The sequence below is a fragment of the Lutjanus erythropterus genome, chromosome 2 (assembly GCF_056507025.1).
Source record: "Lutjanus erythropterus isolate fLutEry1 chromosome 2, fLutEry1.hap2, whole genome shotgun sequence".
NCBI classification, from domain to species: Eukaryota; Metazoa; Chordata; class Actinopteri; order Lutjaniformes; family Lutjanidae; genus Lutjanus; species Lutjanus erythropterus.
The window spans coordinates 5,407,233-5,431,788 of record NC_139318.1 but is presented as its reverse complement, the minus strand read 5'-3'; the positions used below and the strand labels follow the sequence as shown (position 1 = coordinate 5,431,788).

The following is a 24,556-nucleotide window of genomic DNA, read 5'->3' as shown; positions in this document are numbered from 1 at the left end:
AACACTTGTTTTGTTTTTTTTTTCCTCCCATTTTTCGCATATTGAAGTAAAAGATTCAATACTTTTGTGCACACAAAGGTTCATTATTCTCAAATTCTATTCATAAGTTTGTGTTAGTGAGCAGTTCTTTGCCAAGATCCATCAACCTAATGGATGTGGCATTTAGAGACTCTGGTTTAACAGCAGGACTGTTGCACAGTTGTGACAACTAAGGCTGTTTCACATAGGACTATATGAGATTTTTTTCCTAGGATGGCAAAGTCATGACCTGCCCTACTTTGCCTCCGATTGGCTTACCCTGAATGTCATATTTTGGGCTTTGAAGCTTTGGCAGTAATCAGTAGCAAATATTCAAACTTCTGGGGAGTGGGGGGTGCTGACTATGACTCAGCTTCAGCCACACGCACAAATGTTTCAAAATTATAGCAGTGCAATTAATAATTGTTTACCTTTAATATAAATATGACAGGTTTGGCTGGACGGGGTTCTGCAACATTTACTCTCAACTCTCACTTTTGGTTAAGAAAATGGAATAACTTTTCTTTGTTTTTTTTTAATCTGGTATGCATAGCTAATCAAAAGAAATTCAAGACGGCCCGCTGGTGAGTAAAAGGTGCCGAGCTATAGATGTAGGGTATGAAAAACATTTTAGCTGACAAAAAAATATAAACTATTTTTATTATTCACTGTATAGGCTGCACATTTTGACAGTTGGGGAATCTAAGAATCACTTTAGGGCCACAAAAATGACAGATAAAAATAAAAATGTTAAAAAATAACTGTCATTTCCAGAGAATTTGCTTTGCCACTGCTCGTTGGTCTGCATCCAGCTGACACTGAAGCTGCTGTCTGACTGTCTATGACTGACTATGTTTACATGCACACTCGTTTTATTCAGAATATGGCAACTCTGAATTTGATACTAGTCATGTACACAGCAAATTCCTGTTGGTTATTCTGGATTAGACCTTATTCTGAACAGAGCACATTCTGATTCACATATGTGGGATATGCTGATATTATTCTGTTTTTTTCTCTTTGGACATGTAAACAGCACATTCAGAATACGCGTCTCAGTTTGTGACACACAGCCTCTTGTTTATTTGCAGTCAGCTCTGTGCTGTAAACAATCCAAACAGCCAACAGTTTGCGAGGCTGGACTAGAAATGTGTGCACAAAAGAAAATCACAAATTTTTGGTTGAAGGGAGAAACAAACTTACTTTTAAACATTATTTTAAACATTTGGTATCAACAGGTTTTTGGATACACACAAATATCACAGAGCAGACCTTTTCAAGAGGGTGATTAAGTGAATGAAAGAGGGCGGCTGTGTCTGCACAGTCAAACATGTCTGCCAATAGTGGAAAACTTCAAAATTGACAAAACTGACAAAATCCTAAAGACGCGTCTATAATCTGAGTATGCACGGCTCCTTCTAAACAGGAATATTAGAGGAATATTCATTTTCATTCACTATGTAAACAGCTTGGTAGGAATACTGTCTTTTTCAGAATAAAAGCAAAAACTAGAACGTTGTGTGCATGTAAACGTCTCTGTCAGATGGTCCGAAAGACGACGGACGCTGTCAGAGAGCTGCAACTTCAGCTCGAGCTTGACACAGAGCGACAAAACACTGGCATATGTCAGAATAGTTAAGTAATAATTTTGTTGTGGAATATCATCGCAACAAACGAAACTTCAAATCAATCTGTTCAGCCCGAGGAGCAACCCGGATCTTCTTACCCTGACCAATTACCCAACCCAGCCAACAAAGGCAATGAGCAACAGTCAGTCAGAGGCAGAGTAGGACGGCTCGTGCCTTGGATGTCGTGGAAAATAACGTTATCTGTAGTTCCATGTGAAATAGCCACAGCTCAGTGTCTTAAGGGCCATCCACACCAAGAACTATAACTCTAACTAGAAAAAATATAGTTCTAAAATTGTTCTAACTGGAGTGGATGGTGGATTCCAGACTGATGCTTTATAGTCGTGGTGCAGACTCCTCAATCCACTTGAGTTCAAATGATTTTAGAATGAGATTTTTTATAGTTATGGTTATAGTTCTTGGTGTGGAAGGCCCTTAATAAAGCTCAAACTGCACATTTAAGAGTCTAAAACACACCCGTGAAATAATCCTGCTGTTTGATCAGTATCTCTATGCGCCACACGTCAGGTGGATGGATTATGTTGGCAGACTAACATGGATTTGAACAAATTTTAGAACAAAAACTGAGATAAAATAAACCTTTTGTGAGCAGAGAAAAGGTTTTAGCTTTTTTTACTTCAACTGCTGAAAAACTGGAGCAAAAAAAAAAAAGTGCTGCATTTATATTGTCGTTGAGCTTTCATGAAGCGGTTACCGTGACAACACAAAACTGATAACCGCACTGTGGCGATCACATGGCGCCAAGTACTGTTAGAGCATCAACCTAGAAGAACTAAAATATTTCACAATTAAAGCCTCTTGGAGCTTTAATATTCTAATGAAAAGGAAAGTATCATTCATCATACACATGTTCTTGGTGACGAGGTTGTGAACAACTCCTTAAACTAGCAGTGTGTGTCGTATATATCTTGTGTGTTTACTTGAGAGGGATCCGAATTTTAGCTCTTTTCTTTGTCTGACAGGATAAATGTACATTTGACTGTAGGCTTTCCAGATATCCTAAACCTTGTTCCATCTTTCATCCTTCACCCTCTCTAGAAAAATAGGCTTACTCTTCTTTTTGTAAGACAGCGGCCTCCAGACCTTCATCTCTGTGGTGGCCACCGTCTACATTTAGTGCATTTAAGTGAGGATTAGGATTGCACGTCTTGGAGTCACTGCTAAAGGCACTTTCAGGTTGGATGAGAGCCCTGCATTCCTCTTTATCTCCGTTCAGCTGGTCCGGCTCTTTGTCCTCCTCCTCCACACCGTTCTCCGCGGTTGAGCCGTCCTCGTCGTCGTCTTCATTGTTGTTGTCGTGCGGTGCTGGGCAGGATTTCCTCTCCTCCGGTTTGGGCGTCTTTCTCTCCTTCGCCGCATCGTGTCCACTTGTATGAGCGGGCTTATGAGCGGGTTTACTCTGGTGGACAAAAGGACAGAAAGGGATTTGAAACCGATGCCAAAAACTGTTAGACTGTAAGGTTCTTCTTTAAATCGTGTGCAACACCCAAGAAATATGTGGGCTGAAAGTCCTGCTAGCAAACAAAAAGACTGGAATTTAGAAGCTAATTAGCAGTAAAATAAAAGGTTTTAAGCGGCACAAAGACCTGCTGAGGGGTGGTTCGTTCCCACTCACCACATGCTGAAAGCTCAAACAATGATGGTGCATTCTGTTGTTGCTCTGTAATTAACCAGTGAGAGGACAACAGCTGTAGTTTGATCTTTGTCAAGTACATACAGTCTACGGTGAAGAACAACAACTGATATGATTAAACCACACTGTTGAAAAAGGGGTACTAGAGGTTGTTTTCCAGTTTTTGGCAGAGGTGGGAAGTTACAGAGAACAGACACTTAGTTACTGTACTTAACTATATTATTCAGGTATCTGTACTTTACTTGAGTCTTTATTTTTCTGATGTCTTTTTAGTTTTACTCCCTACATTTGAACGCAAATATCTTACCTTTCTACTTTTTCAAACCAGGCTTGTTACTTTAGTTTTAATGCTTTTAAGGGGAAAAGATGTTACAAGACAAAAATAATGAGAGAGATAAAGATGCAAACAACAAAAGATGTGACAAGATGAAAATGTCATAAAAGACGTAACAAGACAAAAACAACGTAAAAGATGCAGCAAGACAAAAATGATGTAAAATTTAATAACAAAAGATGTGACAAAAATTATGAAAATGACTTAATAGAGGAAACAACACAAAAACAATGCAATACGACAAAAGTAAATAAAAGAGCACTGAGACAAAAATGACATTAAAACTTAACAACAAAAGATGTGACGAAAATGATGAAAATGAAATAAAACATAACAAAATGAAAGTGAAGTCTAATGCATGAGATGAAAACAAAAGATGTGACGATGAAATTGAAAAGACATAAGACAAAATTTACGCAACAAGACAAAACTACGTAAACGATGCAACAAGATGAAAATTAGGTAAAATATGGAACAAGATTAAAATGAATAATAATCATCTTTGCATTCAAATGGGTTTCTTAGGGAAAATGTTGGCCCTTTAAAGTTGTGTCCCAGATTTCCGTCAGCTCTGTCAGATTTTGTACAAAAACATGATTTAATCAGGCATAAAAAGGGTTAGCTATACCCCAAGGACCCCTGTCTCACTTCCTGGTTTAAAAAAGGCGGGAATACTGCTCAAACACTGGTAGACTTTATATTTTTAGACAAATTCGTTCAATAATATTTCTATCAGATGTGTCTCAACCATAACACGTCAACTCTGTAGTCCTTCTAAATCAACACTAAATGAGAATTATGGTTTAAAAATGTGTATTTTGATTAACATTAAGAGAACTCAGACACAATATGTCTGCTCACTAAGACTGTGCTGTGAAATGAAAAATTTTGTCACCTCCGTCAAATTCCCCATCTGACAGCAAAGAATAAAAAAACTAATCCCTACGAGGTTGGCACGTTACAAGGTTTAATAGCCAAGAGTTTTATCTTTTAAAATATATTTTCCAGCATAACTGAAGAGTAAAAATCAAAACCCTCCTCAAATACAGTTTTATCCCAATTCTGAAGAATGAGTGACACAGGTGTTTGTTGAGGTTTTATTCTGTCATGTCAGGACTGTTCTACAGAATGATGTTTGGCAGCTGGTGCACCAGAGGGAGCAGTGGTGGTGGTGCTGCTGAGCGCTACGTTCAAAGGCAGTGAGATCAAGGAACAAGATGTGTCCTACGATTCACTGACAGGCTGCAGCAGTGTGACAGTAACGTGTATTCAAGGCTTTGCTTTTTACAAGATGGAGCAAAACTGTGGATTTACGGAAGCTGCGAACAGCCGTACTTGCAATTATTTTTTAATGCTGTTATCTTGAGATCACAAGTTATTTTGCTCTTATCTTGAGATAATGAGATAATCTACATGAAATCACAAGAAAATAAAAGGTTGTTCTGCTTCTGTTTGTCAAGACTTCAAGAGAGCCATGTCAGCGTGTACAGATGCTGTCTTAACAACTGCAGCACCTGATTTAACAGATCAAGGAGTAATCGTAACTAATAAACACATCAGAGTGTTCTTCAGTCGATGTTTAACACAGGCAGACACTGCAGCGTCAGACATAATGTTCATATCAGTCCTCTACATTTATGAATCCTCCCTGAAAGTCTTGACAGTGATCTTGAAAGTTGAAATCAGATCAAATCAACCAGACACTCATTTTCCACAAGATCATAATTATCCCATGATTGAAAAAAACAAGTCGTATCCTTGTGATGAATTATCCTGTAATCAAGAAATTGGCCTTTTGTTAGAGATAAATTAACCTGTTATCACCAGAACATGCATGTTGTTATCTTGAGATAACAAAATAATTATAAGATAAAACAATGTATTTCGTATGATTATAGTGATCAAAAGAATCAGTCAGCAGTATTATTGTGGTATTGTTAAAATGTGCTGAAAATGCTCAAAAAAGAGCGGATACACACACTGAAATCATTTCACCAACTTCTATATTGAAAATAGTTTGAAATGACATCCTGTCCACTGTGATGTTCATGTTTTCATCGACTGATACAAACCTGTGTTGTGTCTGAGAGACTGGTGCTAATTGTGATTGATGCTGTGAAGTATTTACTCACTTAGTTTTTCAAGGCACAGTAATCACACAAAAAAATAATACTTATCATATGGAATTTTACTGTTTAAAAATTTTAAAAAATTTTAAAAAATAATTGGAAGCATGGCTGCTTTCACAGTATTTACCCTGTGCTCTTACAATAACTTTGTCTGCTGGAATTCAAACTTGAACTACTTTTATATATAATAGAAATGTAACTAGGTGCTAAGACTGTCAAAAGTAAAAATACTACAATGTTTTTTTCAATACCACAATTATAACATGGACAGCACCAAAACTATTAAAAAAGTGTTCATTTAAGACCTCAGTTCAGTTCAGTCTTTACTGTTCTGCCTGAAAACTGGCTTACAGCAGTAAAACCAGACAGTTCACTTACTTTGTCTGTACCAGCACCATGTGCAGGCTGTCAAAAATAAGGAAAAAATCCTGTTTTTTCTTCTATATTTTTGTCGGTGGTATCGAAAGAGATATCCAGTTTTGAGTTTTCAGACTAGTACTGTATCAAAGTTAAAGGTTGTGGCTTTTAAGTAACACTGACTTGTGCACTTCTTCAGACAGGCATCTGAGAAAACCTGCAGCACATTCTTCTGGTGCACTGACATGAAGATGAATCTGCCTAAAACTTCTCTGTAAAGAAGACATGCCAACCAGAAAAGTGGAAGGATTTTTTAAACATGGACCAAACTCTCTCTGCTCAGATGCCTGCAGTAACAAGCTGCCTCTCAGAATATTATTTTTAATATTGACACCAAAACTATAAGGTCTACAAACATATCTGACCTTGATTTCACGCTGTCAAACTCATATTTTTAGTCCTGACCTTTGACTTTGACATTTGCTCCCACAGACTGAATAATATGATAATGTCATTTACTATTCAAGAGGAGGGAGGCAGAAATATCTCCTCGCTGAAGTTAATGTGTAGGAGAGAGTGTTCAATGTACACAATATAAAATAGATTGAAATCAACAAATGTTTAGTGTGTATGTATTTATCTGTAGCTTTTAATGTGAAACATACACATATGGATTTATTAAGATGAGAGCACAGGAACCCATTACAGTCGTGATCTGTGTGTCAGTAACTGGACCTGTATGAACTGATCATTAGAAGCGTATATGAAGAGTGATTCCTCAGCGACTCACCAGGTATGTTCCCTGACTCTTGAAGGCTCGAGGGTGGTACCTGCCTCCTCGACCAAACGTCCTGATGACGGGTGTGGAAATCACACCTCTGGGACGACTACAGAAGACACAGACAAGTCCACAAGCTTTACAAATACAGACTAATAGAAAAAAACAGATAACACAACGCTGTATTAGGGCTACTGTATGCAAAAAGTGATCAATGTCACAACAATAACAGATATTCTCTGAGATTAAAGTGGTAAATTTACAAAATAATACTCACAAATTTACAAGATAAAACTCACATATTTACGAGAAAAAACCTTGGATATTTTTCAAGATTTAAGAGGTAAATTTACAAGATAAAACTCATAAATTTAAGAGAAAAGAAGTTGGATATTATCTAATATTAAAGTGTTAAATTTACAAAATAAAACACAAATTTACAAGATAGAACTCAAAAATTTGGGAGAAAAACAAATTTACAAGAAAAAACTTTGATATTCTCTGAGATTAAAGTGGTAAATTTACAAGAAAAACTCACAAATTTGAGGAAAAAAATACACAAAATATAACTGACAAATGTATGAGAAAAACTCACAAGTTTCCGAAAAGAAAACCTGAATGTTCTCCCAAATTAAAATGGTTACAACTCACATATTTACAAGAAAAACTCACAATTTTACACGAATAAACTTGGATATCCTCCAAGATTAAGCTGGTAAAACTGCAAGATAAATCTCACATATTTAAAAGAAAAACTCACAAATTTATGAGGAAAAAAAACTTTGATATCCTCCAAGATTAAAATGTTACATTTAATGGATAAAAGTTAAAAACCTATAAGATAAAACTCCCTGCTAGTATTAATAAATGGGTGTTGTGCCTTGTAAAGTAAAAAAATCTGATTTTCTCTAAAATTTGTGAGGTAATTTTTTTTTTGGTCATCCATTTACCACTTGAATCTCAGAATATTTAAGTTTTTTTCTTGGAATACTACCACCCTGCCTCTGCTCCAGATTTTTTTTAACTGACAATGGTCATAACATGCCATCATAACAAAGTACTCGGGACGGCTCATCATCTTTCTTCACTCACCCTCTGTTTGGTCCACCAACAGACACCACCTGGATTGGGAAGCCTCCTCTTCCTCGGCTGCGTCGAGCTCCGGCCCACTGACCCACCACAGTGCCGGCGATCTCCAGCTTCCCACCCTGTGAAGAGATCCCTTGAAGTCCTCCTGAGGAGAGAGGGGAAACAAACTGTTAATCTGTGGTCCTACATCATTCTCTTGTGTGTGTAGAAGTGATTTAGTTTATATCTTGGTACGTAGTCTAGGACACAGAACAGGGAACACAAACACAAGATCTTCCACAATGATTGAGGCAGGGTTTAGTTAGAGGACAGATGTTTGTGAATTGAGATTCCAAACTAGTATAAAATGGCAAATTATGAAATTACTGTAAGACAAATAATATGAAGACTAAATACAAAACTGAATATTCCATTACTCACCAGGCATCCCTCTGCCCCTCCCCTGAGGAGGCATCATGGGTGGTGGGGGGTAGAAGGAGCCAGCGGGGGGGTAGAAAGGCACCCCGTGAGGAGGTGGGAGTGGCGGTGGGGGGAATGGAGGAGGGTGAGGTGGCCGAGTGAAGTTGAGACCTTCCAGGATGCTCTGACGCATCTTCTCCACCTTAGCAACCAGCTCAGCCTGAAGAAAAGGAAAACAAAAACACCTGAAACGACTGATGACTCTGTTCATGAACACTCATATTTCTACTGTCAGCGTCTGTCCATCCAAATGTGTCAGAAGTTTTAACCAAAAATCAACAAAGAAAATGTGAATCAATGTTTGTTTCAATCCACTATGGTTAGAACCTGACACACCAGACGGTTTGTTACACAGAACCATCTGGAAAGACGTAATTAGAAACTGTTCAGACAAGGGAACCTGGCAGGTGATTGGATGAACCATCTGTCTATATCACGTCTAACACTGGCTAACTTCAGCCAATCAGATCAAACTCGTGCTCAAGCCAGTCGAGAGAAAAGTGAAAATGTCTTTTCCGTGGAGAAAAGTCTCCAGTGTTGTTCTTTGCTCTTCTTTCAAAGCAGAAATACTCTCCAGTTCTGATATAACTGATGCTATCACAGTATCTGCGCTAACCTCTTCAGGAGCTGCCATCGTTTGTTCGAGACGAGTTGTGTCCATAGACGCTTCTCACCGTCGTCACAACTAAAACCACGCCCACAGCTGCCACTAGTCCCTCCTAAGACGCTGACTGGCTGCACCACTTTTGGTGCGGACACAAACCATTATACCATGATAGAAGGAGAGGGCGCAGCAAGATGAGGTAATTGAGGAACGGCAGCTGAACTTCAAACAGTAAAGAACGAATGACATTGCGGTTTCATGTATTAATGCAGTGGTTACCAAATTGGGGGGCGGGACCCCCTGGGGGGGTGCAGAGGCACTGCAGGGGGGCTGTGGATGGCCAGGGGAAAAATGTAGAGTGAAACAGTTAAATGATTATGATTTATGAAGAGAACATAAAACTTTTGCTGATGCTATCATACCGACTTTTGCTTACGTAAAATTACATGACTACTAATCAACTTTTGAATCCATTTTTACCTGTTGCTGGGGTTCAGATCTGTCATATGTCAGAACTTATTCAGACAGTGTTGCCATCTCTCATGCAGCACATTAAGTCTTTTAAGAAAAAGCCAAACACACTTCAAGAGAGGATTAAAACCTTTTTGCAAAATTGAGGATGTTTTATATCAAATTTTGCCATTTCCAGCAAGCTACCGCAAAAAAGTACATAAAAATACAGCTATTAACCCTGAAATTATGTCTGTGAAAAGACAAGGATTTCTTGTTGTGCCCAGGATTCTTACTTATTGCTCCTTTGTGTTTTTGTAAAAATAGGATGGACCTGCAGCGTTAGAGCAGCATGTTTTCTTTATACGAACACAGGTAAAATATCTCATTTAGTGCAGCTTTTAGCAATTTTCACCTTATTTGAAAAAGAGCAGTTACACAATTGGCTGTGTATTTTATTCCTGACTATCACTTGCACTTCTCTGTTTGACTGTGAGAGAAAAAAAATATCTTAATCAACTATAATATTGATTAAGATAAAGAAAAAAATTATCTTCACACAAGTCAGTGCAAATTACAAAGTGTCTGATCAATATCAGTCTATTATGAGGTGAAGTGTCTTGGTTACTTAAAGGCACAGGGGGTGTCGAGAGGATCTGTGGATTGATAGTGGGAATATTGATTCTCTGTTGGTGTTCGACACAAACACACACTTCATCTGTTTTTTTTTTTACTCTAGAGTGTTGATCGTGGTCTGATGCAGTCCCCAAATAGGGTCATGTTTACCGTGTTCACAAGAACAGTCCAAATTAACTGATTTAAACAGCCCCTCTTGTGGCATTCACAACATCTAAAGTGGAAATTCTCTGACATTCTCTGAAAGAGTTCACACGTTATGACGTGTTTGCTGACATTTTCAGAAATGAGGCCAGAGAAGTTCATTTTTCAGTGGATGGTTGAGTTCATATATTCTGATTTTAGCTGAACAGATTTGCCTTTGTAACTTTATAATATGTCCGTGGAAAACGTTGACATTCACAACAGCCTCATCTTTTCATGATGCCTTGGTAACATTACTCACTCTCTAGCTTGCTAAACTGTTACCCTCAACGGCTTCTTGACGCTGGCAGTTTTTGCTTCCATGTTGCTGTTGCCCAGAAGTTCTCATGACTTAAAAAACTGGAACGCCAAGCGTAGCGTGTACACGACTTCCTATGTCATAACCGCAAGCTCCAGAGTTCCATTTGAAGGAGGCATAATTTACAGTTAATGGCTGTGAAATTCTTCTGACACCTTCACACTGTGCACCCTGTTTGCATGTTGCCTAGCAACACAACTTGTGGTTTCCGCACTTATTATTGATTATATTAACACCTAATTGAAACACACATATCGTCCTGCCATCTGGACTTAAGCGAGAAAAAACAATCAATAATGATTTATAATTTTTCTTTTAATGTTTACTGAAAGTTGACATGTTCTGCGCAGAACATCATGTACATTCTACATAATGATATGGAAGAAACAATTCTAAATCCAAAAGTTTGCTGTAACTTTAACAGCCTGTGATGTTAGCTCAGCTGCTGTGTTTGTGCTGCGAGTCGACTCTGAAGGACGAGGAAACCTTCCTGCACAGTAACACAGATGTTTGAGCAGATCATTGTGGAATCTAATCATCATTTACCTTGTGATACTTGTGCTTGTTGACATTTGAAAGCTAAGTAGTGGTGTATAGATGATTCATGAGCTCTGAGACAACAGGAGATTTACTAAGACTCAACCACACAGCGGAAAGACACTATGAATGAGGGGAAAAACCCAGGGTTATTGTTGTTTTAAAGGCGCTGTGTAGAGTTTTCTTAAATGAATTAAGTTTTGTTTACATTCAGTGTTTCCCACCAAAATGTACCATGTGTATCACTGAGTTCCTACTTTATACAACACTCGCAAACAGATTTTTTGCACTATTAACTTGCATTATTTACATCATCATCTTCTTGCTCCCCACCTCTGACACAGCATCACCACCAACTATCAATCTGACATAAAGCTCTACAGTTATGTGTGTTGTGGCACAGGCATGTCTGTTCAAGTCCATAAGAAAATGAATAAAAAAACAGAAAAGACCCACACATAAAAACAATGATATTATTAGTAAAAGCTCCAGAGTAGCTTTCAGCTGAAACACTTAGATATCCATTTTATTTAAAATCAGTATGCTCTATTGAGTTTTATATTCATGTCAAATGAAATAGGGGCTGTGGTACGGCTGACCCGAATACTTCATGCATTATAGGTTCTACCATTGCCATGATAATTGACTTATGTGTTGAAGAGAGGAAAAAGACATTGCATCAGCTGCACCAAAAAAGTGGCAAAGACTGATTAAGAGTGAGAGATTGAGCTCCTCTATGTATTTAATTAGTCTCAAAACCCCCACACCAAGAAACCAGCCGCATGCACATAATACAAGCACACAGATCAATAACCATGAGTGGAAAATCATCCTCAAAGGGACCATTTCTGCTCCGATCAAGTTGTTGACTGCAAATTTAAGGAAACTATGATTCATAAGTGTTTGTACATAGTAAATCTGCAGTATAATAGCTTTGTTTCCACTGTATTGTACGGCTCAGCTCTACTCCACTCTCTTTTGGTACGAGGCACTTTTTCTTCATTTTGTTTTCCACTTCAGATAGTATCCCCTCAACACAGGCAGGATTCTTAGCTGATTGTCATAGTGACGGCGGGTGAAATTGCTGTGACATCATCATCAATCTGAGACATAGAGGATATCTCAAGGGAAGACTGTCACAGCAAGAAGACACACTTTGTTACAGAATAGGCTGAATGCTGTGAGACAAAAGACTGCTAAAAAAAAGAGAGTGCAAAGGACAAGATTCTCTGACCAATCAGTGGTCTGTGATGTTTTCACTCCACTGTTTAGTATTGGCTCGGCTCGCTTGGAACCTTGCTGACGTGATAACAAAAAAAAAACGTCACGCACTACGTACTTGTCAATGGAAAACCAAAAAGAGCAAGCAGAGTCGAGCCAAGCCGTAGAATGCAGTGGAAACGTGGCAGTGTGGACCAGTGTGAAACTGATTACTATAAAATTAGTGGAAATGACCAGTTTTGCACCACAATGTTCATGGTTAGTGAAAATAAAAAAATCTATCTAATCTATGCAGCACTACAGTACCTCAATATAATGCTGTTTTCTCACACATTTTTCTTTTTTCAAAAAACTGACTCTCCTTTTTCATGCCTTCAAGGAGAGACCATTTATATGATTGATCGCTTTGAGACTATTAACCTTAGAAATGTAAAGCAGGCTGTGTGAACTGATCACGACAGACTTTTTACTTGTATTCACTGCAGCCAGCAGCAGCAACCAGAAGTTAAGAAAGAAAACAGGAAATGGACCAAATGAAGAAAGGCATGAGGAGTAAACTGACAGAAAGCATAGAGAATTCTTGGTGAGAGTTTGGGGAGGTGGTGGATCAGATGATAGCTAAAACCTAAAAATGTTTTTGCAGCCTTGTGTGTGTTGCGGGTGAAGCTACCTGACCATCACAGAGGTCAATGAGCTGTGCCTTCTCCCTGTTGGCCCTGATGAGTTTACTCTGCAGCAGCTTGCCGTCAAAGTACATCCAGGGACAGCAGTGCTCCCAGGGGATAGGCTGTCCGCACGCGTCGTTGGCAAACAGAGCCATGTCCACGCCGCTCATGAACAGAGCGGCCAGCTGGACTCCTCGAGGGTCCAGGTTGTCGATCTGCAGAAGACAAACATCCAAACTTAGAAAACGTCCACATGAAAAGAAAAAAGAAAGACAGTATGATCTCCTAACAGCCCCACTGAGCATTCAGATTAATGAAGTGCAAAGCAAAGCACAGAAGCAAGCATAAGCAGCCCATTCACCCCCCGGCTGCCAAAATACAGCGGTACACATCCTAATCCAGCCAACACAAAAAAGCCAGCAGACACATCCTAGATGTTCTGGCACAGCAGAGAGCAGACAGGCCGACAGAGCTACACACAGACAGACCACAAGGACCAAAGCGCACAGCTTGTGTGGATGGTTTACACGAACAAAGGCCGAATGAGAACAGAGCTGCAGAGGTTTTACGACTGCTGATAAACCATCCACACATGACACGAGGACCCCTCTCGTGTCAGATACACAGATACACATCTTTAATGCAAAGCTACGGCTTCAGGGACAACGTGCTCGTACAGAACAGAGTTTTGTCGAGCAGGTTGTTTCGTCTGTAGAATATGAGGAGTGTCCAGAGAAACATGGAATCTAAGTCAGCCAATTGTCTCAACAGAAGAGCCTGTTTACACCTGGTGTTAACATGCGTCCCGGTGGTCCGATCACATGAGGACAGGTCTATGTACAGACTAGGTCTACAACTAATGATTACTGTCACAGTCAATTAATTGGTTGATCATTTTCTCGATTAATAGTTGTTTGGTCTATAACATGTCAGAAAATGGTAAAAAATGTTGATCAGTGTTTCCCAAAGTGCAGGATGATGTCCTCAAAGTCTTGTTTTGTCCACAGCCCAAAGATAATACGTTTACTGTCACAAAGGAGTAAAGAACCCAAAAAATATTCACCTTTAAGAAGCTAAAATCAGAGAATTTTGACTTTTTTTCTTAAAAAATTACTCAAACCAATTAATTAATGAATTAATAATAAATGAATCATTTGTTGCTCTACTCAAGACGCTCAGTGTGTCTTGGGTGAATTGAGATTTGATCCCTCAGAGCACATTTAGAGGAGGTCTGAGCCACATGTGACCACATTCCTCCAGCAATGTGTCCTGGGCCACAGTGAAGGACCGTCCACTCAACTGACATCCTTCAAGTCCACACAGAACAGCTGTCTGTCCATTTGGTTCTCTGTGATGCAAATGACACATTTTGGCTCTCAGCAGATGGTTTCACTAGTAACTGCAATATCCCTTAAAAAAAAGCCACATTTTCTGAGTTGTTCAGTGAGAAGAAACTGAATAAACCTTGTGAAACAGCTATGACAAATTCTTAATCATTTGTCCCTTCTTGTAAATTTGGGATTACGTGTTATATGTTCAGTTGCAGTTGCTTCTTTCCCTGTAAAGAACACATTCAGTCATGGCATCACTGTGACTATTCCTGATCTGCCAGCATTTAGAAGCTGTTTAAACTCAGTTTTTTTGATTCATTGAGTAATCTATTTATCGATTAATCTCACAATTATTTTTTATTATTCAATTATATAACAATTAATTTACAAAAAGTACACATTAAAATCTTGTCTCATTACTATTTCAATATTTTATTCAATCATAATCCCAAAATATAGGCACATAAAGCACATTAGTGATAATGTGGCATATTTTAAAGTTAGTCTAATTTCCTCCCTGTTTTATAGACTCCATGTCAGATGCCTGATCAGAAAATACTCAACTTCAAATTTAAAATGAGCTGTGATCCATATTAATTTAATCACTTATCACTTTGTCAGCTCCTCACTGAGCTGAAAAATCATTACTTTGACTTAAATTGGTTATGATGTGAAGTTATGTGCAGGTAAGATCATCACTGGCAGTGTCCTTTTGCATCAGTGTGGAGCAAAGTGAATGATTGAAACAAATTACAGACAGTCTGTAACATTAGTTTTATTCATTTCTGACTCATCAAGGGAACAGAAAGTACAAAACGGTCGGACTGTTAGATGACACATAATGTAAAGTTAACAGCAGCCATGCTGACATCACTTCTAACACAGGGGTGATGAAGAAACATCTTGAAAATGTGTGATTTCTACTAGTAGAAGCACATTCCACATGTTTGTAATCCTCATATATGGTGTTTGGGTGCTGACAGAAAGTAAGGAGGACGATGCCCCTGCTGCAGGAGGAGGACAGCTCGCTCAGTGCTTCACTTTCAGCACTCGTGTGGAGCAGTTTGTCCTGCTATGATAAGTCACGTCCAGTTTGTGTAACTTAAAGAGAGCCAAACTGTTGTGTTAGGCGAAAGACTCCTGTCTATGAAAAACTCTTAATTGTTTGGGCCTTCTTGTAAATTTGGCATTAAATGAAATACATTAAGTTTCTTTCCTTCTAAAAAAAACCTAGCTTTACTAGCTGACTGAACACACTGTTTCAACTGATTTCACTAGTTACACTAAATTTATGAAAGAAGACGACCTTTATTGACATTAACATGTCAAATTTTAAAAATATATCAAACAGTAACCAATATAGGCTACTTTTCTGTTGTCTGTGGAGAAGACTTTAGTTTAGAAATTGGACAATACTGTGAGGTGTTATGACGAACATTTTACACTTTGTGAAACACTGTCTATGACAAATTCTTGATAGTTTTTTTTCCTTGTGAAAAACGTGTGTTTGTTGTAGTATTGCTGTACCAGTGGCTACTCTGTGTCAAACAACAAATTCTTACTTGTTTGGGGCTCCCTGCAAATTTGGCAAATGTTATGCATTAAATTATTTCTGTCTTTGTGTAAAACACATTGTGTCAGTTTGTCCCAATGTTGTGGCTATTAGTGTTGGGGCGCCGGTTAAAAATAACATCACATTTGGCCTTTGCAAAAGTAAATATATGTATGTAAATGCTAGGGTTGTGCATTGACAAGAATCTGGCAATACGATACATATCATAACACAGGGGTTATGATTCAATGTACTATGATATACTGCATTACTGTAAGCAAGGTGGTATATTGCTGTTTTTTAATCAAATTTCTGCAAGCCTGTTATTGTATAAAGAACAGACCGCTGTATGCATGAGTTTCAGAGTGTGTCGATATTTTCTTACACACTACGTGTTTATTGGTATATAAAGTGGGGAAGTGAGATAAAATCACATGTGGTCATTCCAGAGACATTTTCATGCCAGATGTGAAGTAACGTACTTAGAGTGGTCCACTTGTGATTGGATCACCCAAGACGCATGTTAATACCAGGTGTAAACAGTCTCAAAGTGACACTTAAAGCACTTAAATACAGACCAAGTAAGAGATTGACAGGATGGAGGGTTATGGCCCGGACATTCAGGACTTGTGTGTGTTTCTCCGACACTCCTCACACAATAAACACTACAAAATCACCTTCAGTTCCTGCAGCTGGTCAGGCTCATAAAGTTTAGGAGAAAGTGCTTGGGCTAGGAAAGCGTCAAGTTCGTTACGACGCAAAATTCTTAATCCTGGCCAATGTAACATAAACCTGAAGCAAAACACAGAAGGTTAACAGTGTTACAAACACCAGGAACTGATCAACTCACTCCCTCACTCTCAAAGTACTTCAGGTCTCACCTACACAGTGACATCTACATACTGTATCTGTGTGTAAGGCTGCAGTCTGTCCCGGGTTACGGAGGTCTACTCACCGCAGCACGCAGCAGAGCACCAGGAGGGGTGTGGGGACGTTGGCAGGGTTCAGCATAGCCGGAGTGTCGGAGCGCATGCAGGCCAGGAACGCTCTCATCCTGCGGTTCTTGTCCTCCACGGCTTTCCCCAGCCACAGCTTCTTCAGGTTGGGGCAGGTCCACTCCCTGAAGGGCAGAGCCTCCACCAGCTCCGGAGTGTGGGGGGACTTGCCCTTGTAGGCGGCCCACTCTTTGACCATGACATGAGTATCTGGGGAAACAACGTTTGGAAGAGATCAGTGTTTGGATTCATCGAGTGTCCCAGGGCTGAGTGGCAGCCTAGGAAGAGGGCCGGGTATCAAATTTTGATCAACTGAATTGCTTCAAGCATTCAATAACAAATTTCAATACCTAAGGAGTGAATCTCATCAACGCCAGAGAGCCATTAACAACACAGCATGCTTGTACCAACAGCTAATAATGTTGATGCTTGTCTTTCTAACATTACACGTCATGGAGACATGCAGTAATAACCCTCCCTCATTACCAGAGACAAGGACCATTTTTCATAGTCGATTAATCAGTCGATTATTGTCTTGATTAATCGAGAGATAGAAAGAAAGACTCCTCTTGACCTTCTAGAGCAGCAGCGTTGTTACTGCAGTCGGACAGTATCTCCAGCTCAGATAAGCTTGCTGGGACTTTAATCCAATCAGATTGCGGCTCATTTGTCAACAGCCTCTCAGAGCCGATCAAAGACTCTGCTGTTTCACCTACCCCCAGGTTCGTCCCACTTACATTACTTTAAGTCTGCAAGTGAAGATTGCTTTCATTGTTGATTAATCGATTAATCTTTTAGCTGTTTGTCTTAAAATGCCAGAAAATGGTGAAAAATGTTGGTCAGTGCTTCCCAGAACCTAAGATGACATTTTCAAATGTCTTGTTTTACTCACAATCCAAATATATTTAGGTCTTGGGAGCAGTATCAAAGATTTTTGACAGACACCCAGCCCGAGGACTAGAGGATTTCTACCTCAGAGCGGGACTCGCTGTTTATGACACTTCGCACAATTACTCAGGAGAGAGTGTCATGCTGCTGTTTTGCAACACTCTGAGCTGCAATGAAGAAAATAGAGTGGAAGCGCTGCTGGGTCTCTGTTAGTCACATACTACTGCTCTTTGGATACTTCAAGTATTTTGTGCTTACTCTTCAGGTGAAGGGCTGATTGCAGGGGTAACAGTGTCAGTAAAAGAAAAACAAGACTCTCCTTCAAAAGTGCTCCAAGCAGTAAAATGCCGTTAATTTACATGACAAAAGAATTAAAAATGACCAACATGTATCGACCAACACAGGTCTTCAGAGTCAAGGACTCAATACGCGCTGGTATGTAAAATAAAGGCATTTTAATTTTATACGCTTACAATTCTTAATGTCTAATATGCTATTAGCCTCCTTAAACAAGTCTTGCTGGTTTTAAATAGTTATGACCCATAGAAGAATGAATATATAGGAAATAAGCATAGTTGCCGTGGATACCAACAGATGATTTACTGATGTATCATGTGGCCAATAAACTGCCTTTATAGTTGGAAGAATTTAAGTCAAAATAGTTATATGTAGCAATATTTCAATATCTATTTATATTTAATTAGCAAGGAGACCTAGGCAACAGAGCAGAAATGACAAGCTCATTATTTCCTTTTTATTCCAAATAAATCTTCTGTTGGCTAAGTTCCCCATTGTGGTAAATTAATTTTTAATATTTTAATTTTCCATGAATTTAAAAAAAAAAAAAAGCAGCTTCTATGTTTCAAATTATTTTATTCACGATGACAGTATTGAAAATCACACCTTCAGGATTTCTTAACTCTGGTATACTGTAATAACTTGATACCCCCCACATCTAGCAGCATCTCCAGTGTTGAGGTAAAATTATTGTTTTTGTCAAAGGAGACTGGTTGCCTTAGAGGGAACAAGATTTGACTAATGTAACAGTGGTTTCCCATCAGAAAAGAACGTCTGATAGCAAGGTAAAGCAGTAAAAATATTCTTAATATAGCGTACACTTGCACTGATATTGATTCAGCAGTACATTTCTTAGCTTTGCACTCCTGCTGCAAGAAAGCAAGATGATTTGTATCAATGCAGTTTCTTTTTCCATGAAGTCAAACTGAATGGTAGGGAAATTAACGATTGTCCGATATCTGAGGAGCTGCACCAGTGAAAGTGAAAGTTACTTTTTCTGTTGCTGCAGAAATTGATGATGTGACAAATCATCTGTGTTGAAAAAAAAGAAACTTTCTGTCTGCGTTTTTTATGGAGTGATCAATGACCTAATCATTGTAAATCTGTGTACACATGCAGTAGTTCCTCTACATCATTTTGAAACCATGGTTTGCTTATTTTAACTGTAGTAGTGACAGAAGACGCCTGCTTTCTTTGCTGTGTGTAAAAATTTCTTCCTAACAGCAAGAATGTGTTTGAACTGAACAAATAGTGAAACGTTTGAGCAGCAGGAACTGACAGATTCAGACTTCTAGAGAATTTTTTTTGTTCATTTCAGATTCAGTCGGACTTTGGAATTAGGTTTAATAGGACAACGCATCGCTCTGTTTGATCATCTCTCCTTTGATCCCCTCACTCTGCCGTCACAGTGGTGCTTTCCTCTCAAGTCTCACTGGAGAAAACCGACTGTACCCTGCAGATTAAGTGCATGTAAATGCACTGACAGTTTCGATGAATCTCTTTCTTCCATCAAAATGTTTCTGCCTGAACACCATATCTCAGTGATGGGTTAGGACACCTCTGGAGCTCTCACAAGTATGAGCAGAGATGATGATTGATCTCCTAAGTCAAGAAAGCCAAAGGAACACTAAATCGTAAAAGTAGAACCAAAAACACATCACTGAGAATCTTTGGCTGATTTCGTCCTCTATGAAGATCTATTAAAATGTGTCTTGGGTGATCCAATCACAATTGGACAGCTCTGAGTACTAAGATTTCCACTGAATAGTTAAAGAATGTTAAATGTTGATCATTGTTTCCCAAAGTCCTAGATGACATCTTTAAATGTGTCAGTCTGTCCTCAACCTAAAAGATATTCAGTTTGATGTCATAGATGAGTAAAGAGACCAGAAAATATTCATATTTTAAAAGCTGAAATTAGAGAATTTGGACATTTTTTGTAAAAAAAAAAAATGGCCACAAATTGGGAGTGGTCAATGATTACTAAAATGCAGTAGTCATACAGGTGCAGGGGTGAATGCATTGAGACTGCATTGAGATCTAATCACACAGACCACAGTCAGAGGTGGTCTGTGTTGGGCTCTCTTGAACTAGGTACCGCAATATCACCAGGCTCCCATAAAAAAAAAACTGGGCAATTCTGAGACTTGTTGAGTGAGGAGAAACTTTTAGTTATTTGTACATTTGGTATTGCATTACAGTAAGCCGTTTTTTTCCCTTGTAAAAAAAAAAAAAAAGGCAGTGGTGGCATCGTTGTACCGGTGGCTACTCTGCATCTCAAGAGCGTTTGCCTGCCAGTATTTAAGAACTGTTTGAACACACTGCTTCAACTGATTTCACCATTTACACCAAATTTCTGAAAGAAGACAACATTATATTGACAGTAATCATGTCAGATTTTACAGTAAACAGTCACCAATATAGGCTGCTTCTCTGTTGCCCATGGAGAAAAATTCCAGACTGTCTTTACAAATCATGCAATTTTGTGATTTATGGAGTAGGGAGAAACTTAATAAGCTTTGTGTAATGCTGCTGTCCATGACAAATTTCTAACTATTCGAGCCATTTAATAAACTCAGCAAATACTATATCTAACTGTGCTGTACTGATGGAGCCACTAGGGGTGTAACAATACACTGATCTGGATCAATATATTTATTCAGTGTTCAACAATCCAATATTACTGATGTAAAGTGAAAATATCTATCTATATTGTCATCTTTAAGACATGCTTTTATTTTGAAATCCAACTGGCATGTCTGTGTTATAAATGTCTGGAAGAGTTGAGTTGTAAAATTGTCAAATCATAGTTTAGTTTTTTTGTGAGATGATTAACTGGACAAATAATATAATCTGATCTCAATCATAGATCCCTGAGGATTGAATCAAAATGTTATTATGGCAGACAAACAATAAATATAACATGTGTATTGCCATGAAACTTGTGATTTACACTGCTAGTAGCTACTTGTTTATTAGCATATATGTCAGGGAAGTGAGATCTGATTACAAGTGGTCACTTCAGACACACGTGGAGATGCATTCTGATGCCAGGTGAGAAGTGACATACTTGTGATCAGATCATCCTAGACACATGTTAATACCAGGTGTAAACAGGCTCACAGTACAGGATGTGACACAGTGACATAAAGGAGCTTTCTGAGCACAGCACTCACATTCAGGGAGGCAGTTCTTCCTCATGGCGAGTCTCTCAGCCTTCTTCCTGGCCTCGGCCAGGCTGAAGAGCACTCCGTAAACATATTGACGGATGGGCCGAAACAGCTGCACTGCTGAAGGCAGGTCTTTGTTTGCTTCATCTTCAATGGTGACAGATAGCTTAATCTCCCCCTGCAGAGACACTGTGTTACCTCAATGCTGGACAAAGACACAAACAAGTCACTCTAGATACTTCAGATTCCACAAATTAACATGGAATGTATTTGTACTTTTTGCTTCAGTTTTACATTAAAAGACACTGACCGTCATAACAAAATAAGCCATCATTCTAGATGATTGGCTCTCTGACCTTGGTGAGAGTGTGGTAGATGTATGGGTACATAAGGCCCTTCTTGTGTCTGTGCTCGGCCACCCGCAGGACCTCGGGGGCCACGGCAGGGAGAGGTGGGATGGTGATGTCCATGTGGTTCCTGGTGGGCATGGAGAGCAGCGACGGGATCTGGGCGTTCAGGCTGTGGAGACCTCCGGCCTGCGATCCCGGGCTCACAGTAGAGGTCACACAGAGGTCGGCCTGAGGACAGAGAGCCAGACGTTTCACTTTAGTTGCCTGATGAGATGTCTGATCAGGTGTAATGAGTTCCTGCTGTTTCACTCACTTTTGTTTGGTCCCCCAGGTCTCCCTCTGCTGCGTTTTCAGAATGTGGAGTATGTCCGTTTTTCTCCCATCCGCCCTTATGGTCACTAACATGACTAAACCAACAAGAAACATATGATTCAGCTTCAACAGAGGAAAGATAAACCATTGATCTCCTGATCCCAACCAAGGGCAAAAAGGTTGTGACCCAGTTTAAAACAAATAAAAACAGAATGCAAATATTTGCAAAATCTTTCAAACCTATATTCAGTTGAATACGGCACAGAAACGGGATATTTCATGTTCAAACTGATAAACTTGATTATTTTTTGTAAAACTACACTCATTCTGAATCTGACGACTGCAAACCTTTCCAAGAAAGTTGTGAAATGAGCATGTTTACCACTGTGATATCATCTTTTCTTGTAAAAACATTCAGTGTTTGGGAACTGAGGACACTAATTCTTATTGAAGTTTAAGACACTTGGCATTGTCTTGCTAAAAGAAGCAGGGACGATCAGCTTGAATATTAAATATCTTTTCTTTGAACTATACTCAGTTGACTTTGAGTCAAAAAGGATTTGCAGATGATAACATTGTGTTTTTATTTGTTTTACACAGTGTCCAAACCTTTTGGGAAGCAGGACTGTAAATAAAATGAATACATTGAGCGATAGAGCCAGACAGATACATTGCTCAGCCGATATCAATATCAGAATGGTATTAGGGCTGTTGAGATATTAGATTTTCACTGCATGATTATCATGTATCGCCCAAAATTAAATGACAGTGTTCATGTCTTTATGCACAGGAGGCAGGGAAATGAAAATTTACAAAATGAAAGACAGAAGTCGGCAAATGGCAATTGCAGAAAACTCAAGACAGACTCACCAACTGTGTTTAACTCTTGGAAGAGAAGTGTTAAAAATCTTCAAAATCAGGGTACCTACCATGTCAATGGTAATCTAATGAGTGGCTGGTAAATCTGGACTATCACTAGCCATTTGGCTGATGGACAAAAAAATGTTTTGCATCCTGTGTGCATCATGAGATGGGAGTGTAATGCTAAATCAGTAGGCTACTTTTTTAAAACTGTGCTCTTCCTGGTCTCTCCCACAGTTGAAGCTGACCATGAACTCATCAGTACTTCAGGTGCCCAGGGTTGACAGCTAGATGCTCCTTTCAATGTTTGTCTTGAAGGTGATTAGTGGGCCTAATATTAGCAGACTGTGCTCAGCAGCTCATTAACACAATTTAATTTCATATTTTCCACTTTAACAGGAAGCATCATCTTGTTGAAAGGGGTGCATAAAATCTCGGCTGTCTGTATACCAGCATCTGTAAGGGACATCTGGGCAGTTCAGAATAAAAGTTTCCCTTTTTCTGGTGACTAAGTATAAACACATTTTACAGATACTTGTGTCTGACAAGACAAATCTTCATTTACAAGTGTCTGGAGGAATCATGTGTTTAATTCAGCCAAATGTGAGATGAACTCTTCATGACCTCGGTGGCATTTATGTCTTTGGCTTCCATTCTTCTCAACAGCAGAAAAGCTTGGTTTCCACACTAGCACTAACACATAAGACACTGACACAAATGCAAGAAGAACTGTGATGATAACCATCAGTAAAATGGTACAAGGTGTTCTCTGCTTCTGTTGTAACTTGAATCAACTAAATGAAGAATTTATGTCTGAGTTTGTTTGAATAATCAAACAAAACAAACAGTGAGTCTTCTGGAGATCTGTGTTTACAGAGACTCAGTCTACAACTGAGCCTCTTTGGGCATCTGGAAATAGAAACGGCATACTAAGCAGTAAATAACCGGCATTTGTTGCCACTAGAGACCAGATACAACACTGCAGTACAGTACAATTATAGCATGCTACCAAACATAAGCTAAAAACGTTGCTGAAAGAAGTACTGTACCCATTACCTCACAACCACTTTAACACGTTAAAATCTCTGTAAGTGTTTTAATGCACGTTCTAAAAGTGTCAACGATCCTGGGAACAATGTCAGGACTAAATTCCAACAGGAAATGAGAAGACAGAATTGATTTTCTGGGAAACAATGTGTAGTCATCTTCATATTAACTCGAACTGTAAAAATAGGGTGTTCACACCAAAAGCGGAGCAAATTTTCTGCATGGTGCAATCAGGGCTCAAAATATTTTTTTCCTCAACTGTCTGGAACTCTACTTTCAACTCTCCCAGCCTTTAAAGAGACATATTTTCCCTCTAGTGCTGTTTATCCATCTAGATTTTTTAGTGAGTTGGAGAGTTTTGGAGATATCAGCCATAGAGATGTCAGACTTCTCTCCAATAATAATGGAGCTGCCCAAAGCACCTTCAAAACTCTTTCTGCAGCAGAATCTACCCGAACAGCTTTCTTTTCCAAAGAAAGTAGTTCCTACATGAAACTGCTCACAACAAGGTCTGTGGATTATCTTGAATAACCAGCTCATGATTTTTGGAAAGAGACACTGGTTTTGAGTTTTTCAATTTTTTTTCTTTTTGGTGCTTTGAGCACCACAAGCTGAATGTCATTTAATCCCATTATATTAGAGAGAAGGCAGACATCTATGGCTTGTATCCAAAAACTCTGCAGCTCACACTA

General features: G+C 39.0%; 1 protein-coding gene across 1 annotated transcript in view; it reads right to left on the bottom strand.

Moving 5' to 3' along the window:
• Positions 1–893: 893 nt before the first annotated feature.
• The window catches only part of LOC146331085 (constitutive coactivator of PPAR-gamma-like protein 1 homolog), a 39,969-nt gene continuing 16,306 nt past the window's right edge, over positions 894–24,556 (bottom strand). The window contains exons 8-17 of the mRNA XM_084726798.1: positions 21,958–22,051; positions 21,651–21,872; positions 21,301–21,472; positions 16,900–17,149; positions 16,622–16,736; positions 13,067–13,276; positions 8,408–8,606; positions 7,991–8,132; positions 6,911–7,007; positions 894–3,066 (exon numbers count right to left, since the gene is read on the bottom strand). Coding sequence (XP_084582924.1) covers positions 2,716–3,066; positions 6,911–7,007; positions 7,991–8,132; positions 8,408–8,606; positions 13,067–13,276; positions 16,622–16,736; positions 16,900–17,149; positions 21,301–21,472; positions 21,651–21,872; positions 21,958–22,051 — 1,852 coding nt within the window. The 3' untranslated portion in view covers positions 894–2,715. The remainder of the gene's footprint in view (positions 3,067–6,910; positions 7,008–7,990; positions 8,133–8,407; positions 8,607–13,066; positions 13,277–16,621; positions 16,737–16,899; positions 17,150–21,300; positions 21,473–21,650; positions 21,873–21,957; positions 22,052–24,556) is intronic.